This window comes from Orycteropus afer, unplaced genomic scaffold (genome assembly GCF_000298275.1).
Source record: "Orycteropus afer afer isolate SDZICR_OR568_19922 unplaced genomic scaffold, OryAfe1.0 scaffold00035, whole genome shotgun sequence".
Taxonomy (NCBI): domain Eukaryota; kingdom Metazoa; phylum Chordata; class Mammalia; order Tubulidentata; family Orycteropodidae; genus Orycteropus; species Orycteropus afer.
The window spans coordinates 17,562,389-17,572,673 of record NW_006921622.1 but is presented as its reverse complement, the minus strand read 5'-3'; the positions used below and the strand labels follow the sequence as shown (position 1 = coordinate 17,572,673).

The 10,285-nt window shown below is 39.6% G+C and overlaps 1 protein-coding gene across 1 annotated transcript in view; it reads right to left on the bottom strand.

The window, feature by feature from the left end:
- The window catches only part of LOC103193236 (amyloid beta precursor protein binding family B member 1 interacting protein), a 114,061-nt gene that overhangs the window by 77,778 nt on the left and 25,998 nt on the right, over window positions 1–10,285 (bottom strand). Inside the window, exons 3-4 of the mRNA XM_007936380.1 lie at window positions 7,566–7,858; window positions 4,648–4,725 (exon numbers count right to left, since the gene is read on the bottom strand). Coding sequence (XP_007934571.1) covers window positions 4,648–4,725; window positions 7,566–7,858 — 371 coding nt within the window. The remainder of the gene's footprint in view (window positions 1–4,647; window positions 4,726–7,565; window positions 7,859–10,285) is intronic.

Genomic DNA, 10,285 nt, shown 5'->3' with positions numbered 1-10,285 from the left:
TGGCAAGCTGTTAAATACAAGAATATCCTAGCAGTAAATAATTTACAATATTTTTGTTTTTATAATAAGATCTACAAATTAGAAAGCTCTATTAAGTCTCCAAGCTTCAAAACAAACAAAATTAATGAATAAGTTTGATTCTGTTTCCAATTCCAAAAGCTTTGCACCATAACCTGTGAATGTCATTTCCAACACACCACAGAAAACTTGAGGGCAAAGTACTTCAGATAAACCTGATTTCCAGCCTTTAAAAACATGTTTTAGATTATGTATGAGTACAGTTAAGAGCTTTCCTCAATGTACGAGAATGTCTCAGTTATTTTCTTAATGTTCTGCGCCATGGACAGGATTTTGTTTTCAAAAATAAATCTGGAGTATGAAATGAAGATAAACATACAACCTGGCTTTTCAATTTTTTTTTCCTTCCCCACTGATCAGAGTGGCTTCTGTTTTACATCTTTTGTTGAATTAAGGTAGGTTGTGCTTCATGTTTACTGTTACATTTCACCTAAACTAAATTATAGCTCTCACTTTTTGATATATGGCAGGGAATAGAGGCCATTTAGACCCACCACTGTTCTCTTAACTGTCAGTTGAACCAAACAGACTATAGTTTTTCTTTTTACCTAGGAAATAACTCCTATTCATTTTCCCTTTTAAGGAGTTCTCTGGTGGTACAGTGGTTAAGGCATTTGGTATGAAACCATCAGGTGCTCCACGGAAGAAAGATTAGGCAATCTGTTTCTGTAAAGATTTACAGCCTTGGAAACCCAATGGGGGTTGCTACGAATTGGAATCAACTTGATCGCAGTGAGTCTGGTTTGGTTTTACTTTCCCCTCTGAAAATGTATACAACATGGCCTTCATTTTAGAAACAATGCATTTTTTAAAACTATCTATGATCTTTATATTTACACATTTTCTTTTGTCTTTTTATCTCAGAAAGTCAAATCAGTGACTCAGTACAATCTATCTTCATTTGTCATTGATTGGTAACTCAAATGCCACCTCTTCAGAGAAGCCTCCTAATCGTCAAAGCAAGATTTAAAGCAGTCACACAGGCACCCTCTATCACTTCTTCCTGTTTTATTTTCCTCATAGCAGTATCTCCACCACCAGAATTTAACTACACTAGCAGGGGTCTTGCCCAATTTGTTCACTCTGTGTATCCTTACCACCTGTTCTAAGAGTTGAGGATGCATCTGTGAAGAAAACATAAAAATCCCTGCCCTGGAGGAGCTTTATGGGAACATGAGTGGGATATAGGCAATAAATATAATAAATAAATGAAATAATCACAAACTGAATAGTGGTAAAACCAGTTGCCATCAAGTCAGTTCCAATTCAAGGCAACCCCATGTGTGTCAGAGCAGAACTGTGCTCCGTATTATTTTCAGTGACTGATTTTGCATGCAGTGCCTAAGGCACTTGATTTCTAACCAGAAGGCTGGAAGGAAGATTGGGCGATCTACTTCTGTAGGGATATTGCCTCAGAAACCCAAGGAGAGGTTGCTCTGAGGTGGATTGACTTGACATCAGTGAGTTTTGTTTGGTTTTTGTGGAGATCACCAAGTCTTTCTTCCAAGGCACTTCTGGGTGGTCTTAAGCCTCTAACCTTTTGATTAGCAGCCAAGCATGTTATCTGTTTGCACAATCCATGTGGTAAGTACTGAGAAGAAAAATAAAGTTGGGAAGGATATGGAGTGTGTGCGTGTGCATGTGTGTGTGCACACACATGCAATGTTTGATGAAGGTGATCAAAGACAGGACGTAACAGAGTATCTGGGGAAGAGCTTTCTGAGGCAGGGGAAATGTGAAAATCCTGAGGCAAGGGTATGCCTGGAATGTTGGAAGAGCAGCTATAAAAACAGGTCGCTAGAACGAATGAGAGACTGGTGGGAAATGAGGCCAGAGAGGTAATGGAGCAGCCAAGTCTTATAGGGGCGTCAGGCCACTGTCAAGATTTAGGCTTTTTCTGTGTGAGATGGGGAGTCACTGGAGACTTTGAGGAGAGGAGGAATGAGAAGGATGGATGAAAAGGAGTGCAAGTGGAGAAGATGGTCTTAGATAAAAACATGGACAGTTCAGTTATAGTAAGAGGAAAAAATATGGAATACATATGTAGGTGGTGCAGCTAGGTAGGAAGGTAAATGTGTTAATGAGAGTTTGTAGAATTTTTCTCATTGAAATAGGAAGAAAATTCATTAGCTGACAGAATGTGGATGAGGAAAATGACATTGGAAGTTTTAAGAGAGAACATGAACAGTTTTTGAGGTTAGTGAGAGAGTGACTTGTCTAGGGAAGTGTGGTATGATTATCAGAAACACTGAGGACCCACTTGAGAAGAGCTGTGTTTTTGTTCCAGCATGTTCAGTACTGCAACACTGAGGAGGTAGAGAGGTGGATTTAAATAGATTTTAACAAAGTGAGGGCAACAAAAGGGGAGAAGGGTGAGGGACCTGAGAATGTATCATTTTAATGACTGACCACTGAATCGAATTACATGCAGAGAATAGGGAAGAGTAACGGTAAAGAAGTTCATGCGTGTTTGGAATGAACAGAACCAGGTTGATCTGGAAAGACTCTCATAGCACTGGTGAAAGTCTGGATCCAGGAATAGTCAGAGATTATGTATTGAGTATCAGGCAGCATGTATCGAACACCTTCATTCAAGGAACTGTGATAAGCTCTGTGGGAATAGAAAATGCAATGCCCTATATGAAAAGGATAATTCATCCAAATATAAATAAAAAGTTCTTAACAAGCCTCAAATGGGATATGCTGTCGGAGTTGAAATAAGATGAAGATGGTTTCATCTTACTATTAATTACTTACTTAATGGTAACTGTTGTTGTCAATAGTTGCTTTCCAATAAGCACCCAACTCATGTTGACTCCATGCACAATAGAACAAAATGCTTGCTGCCTGGTCCTACAGCAGCCCCGTGATCACTTGTGGCTCCACCAATCTGATTCATAGAGTTTTGAATGGCTGATTTTTGGAAGCAGGTCAATAGGCCTACTCTGTCTTAGTCTGGAAGGTCTGTTTAGTAGCATACCAACACAAAAGCCTCCACTGATAGAGGGGTGATGGAACTGAACCCAGATCTTCTGCATGGAAGGTGAGGATACTATCACTGAACCAGTACCCCACCTAACTATCACTAACAATTTACCTAGTATTACTAGGTATATACTTCTAATAAGGAGCTCTGGTGGTTCATCAGTTAAGTACTTGGCTACTAACTAAAAGACTAGAGGGTTGAACCTACTCAGTGGCTCCACAAGAGAAAGACTTGGCAAACTGCTCCTGTAGACTATAGCCAAATATCAGATTCCTGAGAGTAATTTTACTACTAGACTGCAAGGATATAAACACCCCTTTGATATATAACAATAAAAATAAAAGGCAAAAACAAAAAGACTACAGCCAATAAACTCTATGGGACAGTTCTGTCACATGGAATGACTATAAGTAAAAATACACTTGATAGCACTTAATAGGAGCTCTGGAAGCATAGTGCCTAAGGCAATTGACTGCTAACCAGAAGGCTGGCGGTTCAAACCCACCAGCCACTCCTCGGAAGGAAGGTTGGGTAATCCTACTCCTGTAGTGATACCACCTCGGAAACCCAAGGAGGGGTCGCTTTGAGTCGGGCTGACTTGATGGCACATAACAACAAACAACAACAAAGCACTTAATAACAACAATATACTTCTAATGAGGTTAAATACAAAGGTTTCTGTTACAATGTATGAGTTCCTGAAAAACCTTATGCTCTGTAAACACACACACACAATTGCAGACTCTTGGGGAAAAGTAAGGTTAGGAGCTCTGCTAGCATAGTGGCTAAGGCACTTGACTGCTCACCAGATGGCTGGCGGTTCAAACCCATCAGCCACTCCTCGGAAGGAAGGTTGGGCAATCCTACTTCCGTAGTGATACTGCCTCGGAAACCCAAGGAGGGGTCTCTATGAGTCAGGGCTGACTCGACGGCACATAACAACAACAACAACAAGGTTAGGAGCAGATTACTGAAACTGATGCAACTTTGAAACTACAGGGCTCAGTTTCAAAGAGAAAATTTGGACACCCAGGGCAAGCAACGTGGCTAGAGGCTGCTTCAGGGAATATTAAAAATGCACAAAAGCAATTGTGGAAAAGCTGAGACAGGGTCAAAGGAAGCCAAGTTCTGATCCAATTAAGGCAGGTCCAGAAGGTGATGCCATCGACTTTAAGTCAAAAGCTGAGCAAAGCCTGGAAGGGTGCCTCTCTGGAAAGGGAGCGGGAGACCCGGGTGTAGAGATAATTTCCTGCCTGTGCAGCACAAGCACTCTTTCCTTCCTGGCTTTTGGCCATAATCATGTGGTCAGGTTGGTCATAAAATCATGTGTTGACCAACAAAACAGCATGTGTAAGCCAATGAAATTTCTACATTTATACTAACATATGTTCCCTAACTATCAATCACCAATAAACTATCAGGTGCTATAGAAAGAATAACTATATAATTTATCTTTTTCTTTAAAATTGTTTTAATTACAATTATTTGAAAAGCATCACACAAAATTTTTAATTTTTTATCATTACGTATGATAAAAATATCATTAATTTAACTTCTCCATGTGAAACTATTTCACAGCTTACCTTCTTAACCTTGGCCTCCTTGAGTTTTTCCAGTGCCAACTTAATTTTATCAGCCTTGAGTTGGGCTGCTTCTTCTTCCTGTAAAATGGCAAAATATTCAACACAGTCCATTAAATCACACCAGTGAGTAATTACTCATGCCCTCGCCAGTGCCTTAGTTACTTTTTATGTTAATGAAAGGCTGTACGCAGAGAAACCAAATTTCACATGATCGATATTTAGAATTGCAATGGATTATAACAGAAACCTTCAGTCCAAAAGGAGCTCTGGTGGTGTAGTGTCTAAGGCATGTGACTGCTAACCAGAAGACTGGCAGTTCAAATCCACCAGCTACTCCTTGGAAGGAAGATTAGGCAATCTACTTCCACAGTGATACCGCCTCAGAAACCCAAGGAAAGGTTGCTAAGAGTCAGATCCCACTTGACAGCAGTGATTTTGGTTTTGGATTTTTTTTTTTAGTTCTCACTGTTTTAGTTGTTGTTACAAACCCCTTTGGGAATATGCTGAATGCTATGAAGCCCATACAAATTCAACTTAGTATATATTTTCAAGGGATGCATGGACCCCCTAGAAATCTTAAAAAATCTAATATTAAGAGACTCTTCTATACATGGATCACCAGTTTTTCAAATAATTAGTCTATAATAAATGCACAATAGAGAAATACTGAGTATGACTAATATTTGTTCATTCAAAAGGCATTTTAGGAACTTGCAGGGTGTAGTGAACTGAATGGTGACCCCAAAAAGATATGTCAATGTCCTAACCTCCAGAACCTGTGAATGTGACCTTATCTGGAAAAGAGATTTTTGAAAATGTAATTAAGTTAAGAATTTTGAAATAAAGAAATCATCATGGATTATCTGGGTGGGTCATAAACCCAACAAGTGTTCTTATAAGAGACACAGGGGAGAAGACAGAAGAGGAGAAGGTAGAGTGAATATGGAGGCAGAAATTGAAGTGAAGCTACCACAAGCCAAGGAATGCTGGCAGCCATGAGATGCTCAAAGATTGGGGGGGGGAAGCCTGCAGAGGGACTGCACCCCTTAATCTCATACTTCTAGTCTTCAGAAATGTGAGAGAATAAATTGATGCCACCCAATTTCTGGTTATTTGTTATAAGAGCCACAGGAAACTAATACACAGGAAACTAATAAACTAATAATTCACTAGGGTCATATTTATTAATAGTGGCCACCATCACAAAGTAAAACAAAAGTGAAAGCCACAGGAAATCGAGCTACTTCTTATTCCAAAATATTTGGCTTACTCTAAGAGAAATCTTTCAAAGTGATTTTTTACCTTCTAAGAGCCATATTAAGAGCTAATGTCCAAAATAATGACTATATATACTTCTAGTTGTTTCTATTCAGTTATTCAAAATTTATTAATATCAAGCACTCACCACCTGCCTGCCCCATAATCCTCCCCTTTGCTAAAACACTGTAAGTGATACATAGCCCTATTGAACAGGGCTGCCAATGCCAACAACATTCAGTTCTACAAAGATATAATGTATGCCTTTTCTTCTTTAGTTACTGGTCTAGGACCAGAGACATAGATGTGTAGAAAACAAAACCCTTCTCAAAGAGCTAATGGTGCACAAGGAGCCAACAATGTAACCTAAAAGATGACATTCAAGAGACAGATTCTATTCATTCCCAGATTTAACATTTATTGAATATTTAAGAAGTCCTGGTCATGCAGTGGTTAAGAGTTTGGCTTCTGCTGAAAGGTTGGCTCCATGGAAGAAAAGACCTGCAATCTGTTCCTGTAAAGATTACAGTCCAGGAAGCCCCATGGGGCAATTCTATTGTGTCCTACAGGGTCACTATGAGTCAGAATCAACTCGATGGCACAGAGTAGCAGCAGAAGCACTGAGAACCTACCACATGCCACACACTGTTCCACATGTGGGTGCAAAACCAGAGGGAGAGTGTAAGGTATGTCATTGGGTGCTGTCCAGTCCATTTCAACTCACAGTGACCCTAGATGTCAGAGTAGAACTTCCTCATAGGGTTTTTCTTGGCTGTAATTTTTTTTTCTTTTTTTACACATACACACCAAGACATTCACCAATATAACAACTTCCACATTTACAGTTCAGGGACAATAATGACATTTTTCATGTTGTGCCACCATTACTGCTATTCTTTTCCAAAATGTTCCACCACTATTTTGGCTGTTATTTTTACAGAAGTGGATCACCAGGTCTTCTTTCCCTCAGAGTTGCTGGTATGTTCGAACCTCTAATGTTTTGGTTAGCAGCTGAGTGTTAATAATCATGCCACCAGGGCCCTTTTATGCAAGGTCTACCAGAAAACCAAACTCACTGCCACTGAGTCGATTCCAACTCATAGCGACCCTCTTTGGGTTTCCAAGGCGGTAAATCTTTACGGACGTAGATTGCCTAGTCTTCCTTCCATGGAGTGACTAGTGGGTGTGAACTGCCAACCTTCTGGTTAGCAGTCAAATGCCTTAGGCACTGTGCCACCAGGGCTCCTTGTGTAAGGTCTAGTGGGGCACAAATTGGGGAGCAGGCACTGTTATTGTTCCCAATTTAGAGAGGTCAAGGGACTATGCAACTAGCCTGAAATCATACAGCTGAGCAGCCTGGTGATCTGCTCCCGTGAAGATTATAGCCTAGGAAGATCTATGGGGCAGTTCTATTCTCTCCTATAGAGTCACTATGAGTCAGAATCAACTTGATGTCATACACTCACATATGTCCCTTGTTTATAGAGGATTTGGGCTCTGCAATGAACATACTCATTATCCTTGTTTTTTTTTTTTTTTTTTTACGTATCTTAGAGTTTCAGGTGTACAAATTTATGAAGGTGATTGTGAGTTCACAGGCAGCCAAAGATGATGTGTAACGGAGGTCAATGGTCCTGCCACCTCTGGTCCCAGTCACTTACCTGAGAGAGAGGCTCAGGAGGTGGTGGTGGAAGTGGAAGGTCTAAGATGGGATCTGCTGGTGGAGGTGGTAAATCATTTTCGTAGTGGCTAATAGTAGTTGCAGCGACGTTTGCTCCATAACCCAGAGAGGCTGCCCCACTGAAATCAGATGCCTCGAGAGGTGCCGAATGATGCTGATTCTGTGAAGATGCTTTCTGTGCCTGGACTGTCCTCTGTTCAGCTTCACTTATGTCTGCTACCAGATCAGCCATAAGAGCATCTAAATCTTTGTCCTCCAGGGTATTTAAGGATTCTGATGGGGAAAAAAACCCACAAATGATAAAAACTAGGCTATACTTGGAAAAGGAGCTCTGGTAGTATAGTGCCTAAGGCATTTGACCACTAACCAGAAGGCTGGCGGTTCAAATCACCAGCCACTCCTCGGAAGGAAGGTTGGGCAATCTACTTCCATAGTGATACTGCCTCAGAAACCCAAGGTGGGGTCGCTATGAGTCAGGTCCAACTTGACGGCACATAACAACAGTAACAATACTTGGAAAAACTAAAAACAGATATTTTTAAGAGAACCATTTGAATAAGGAAATCTTTATTTTGCTATGACTTAATGAGAAAACTGGAAAATATTTCTATTCAATAGAACACATGCTAATATAAACCCCAAAAAATAAAACAAAACCCACTGCTGTTGAGTTGATTCCAACCCATAGCAACCCCCATTGGATTTCTAAGGCAGTAAATCTTTATGGAAGTAGACTGTCCAATCTTCCTTCTGCAAGAGGCTAGCAGTCACATGCCTTAGGCACTGCGCCACCAGAGCTCCTCTAGGAATTCCTAAAATGATTGTTGCTACACTTACTGAGTGCTTAATGTCACTGAGCTTGCTAACACCAAAGAAAGAAAATCAAAGGAGTAAACATGATCCCTGCACAGACCAGCTATAAAGTCAAATCCACACACATGAACAGCAGGCTGAGCAGGGAATTCTTACATATTCTGGTACAAGATCTTAGAATTGTAGAGAAGTAGGGGAAGGGATGGAAGTAGAATTTTCCTGAAGTGTTTGGAATGCTGGCAGAGTACAACTGTCAAAAATATCTGGAAGAAAGTGGGTCTCAATTAAGTGGGGTTAAAATGCCTTGAGACTTTGTGGTAAGGATGGAGCTTCTGTAGGCACACCACATAACTGTAGGAGCTCTCACATCCCAGAGTAAGAGATTAATGACAAATAGCAGGAATCAAAGCACTCAGGGGGCTTAAGAGTGAAAAAGAGGGGAAAAAAAAAACAGTTTTATTAAATGATTAAATGGTGATTTTCTGAAGACAGAGAACTGGGAGTTATTGTTTAAAGGAAAGGGTAGACACAGATTTTCAGAGTCAGGGGAGGGAGGACAGTTCACTTTAGAATTCCTTCCATGTGTGAGACTAATGTGTGATCCAGAAGGTTGATTAGATTGTGTGGAGTAGTGGGAGCAGTGTGGGTAAGTAATGTGAGTAGATAATTTTGATGATGACGGTTAATGTGATGAACAAAGGATTGATTATATAATCTATGAGGAAGATAATTCTAGCTGCTATGTGTATGATGGACTGGGATGAGGAAATTAAGCCTACTCAGTAATAAATAAGCATAAAGGTTTATGAGATGATTTATTGCCAAACATCATCATAATAAACTCCATGTAACATATTAAACCCAAACCAAACCAGTTGCCATTGAATTGATTCTGACTCATGGTGACCCCATGTGTGTCAGAGTAGAACTATTCCACAGGGTTGTCATGGCTATGACCTTTTGGAAGCCGAACACCAGGCCTTTCTTCCAAGGCATCTCTATGTGGATTCAAAACACCAACTTTCTGTTAGTAGGTTTGTGCTACCCAGGGACTTCTATGTAACATATTTCATTAATGTTAATAGTTCTAGTGTACAGTACTCTGACTAAAGTTTGGATATTCTAAATGTGTACAAAGAGTTTATTTTCCTCTAAGCCATTCTTACATACAATTTCTTTATAAAATTAAATTAACTATAACGTTTTCAGAGAAAATATACGTAGAACTAATGGAACATATTAATAATATCCTAATGTCATCAATTACATTGTGACTGTTGATATATAAACAAATAATTTTTAATCATTTATAAAAAATCTTATGGATGAAATTCCCAGAATGAGACCTCCATGTAATTTCCAAAGCAAATTATAATCCTAAATTTATTAATATGGAATCAAATAATACAGAATGAGGGAGTAAGATAGAAATGGACTCCCTGAAATTTGTCACTAAATCATTTGTGATAATTTTGGGCAAAATATTTTTAGCTCACTTTAGCAATGTCTCTAAAGTGAAGACAATAAAAATTCTATTCCTATTCTAATTCTCTACAAGTTTAATTTTCATGTACACACCAATGCTTTTTTTGAAGTGTTGTCCTATAGTTGAACTGTACCACGTTTGTCTTATCTCCTTAATGAGATGAGTTTCGTGTTATTGCACTTTAAACCGTACATATGCTTATTTATTGTTAGGTTTTTTAGTTTCTATCATTTAGTACTTTTTTGGATACTAGGTACTCAGCATGGGAGCTCTGGTAGCATAGTGGCTAAGGCACTTGACTGCTAACCAGAAAGCTGGCGGTTCAAACCCACCAGCCACTCCTCGGAAGGAAGGTTGGGCAATCCTACTTCTGTAGTGATACTGCCTCGCAAACCCAAGGA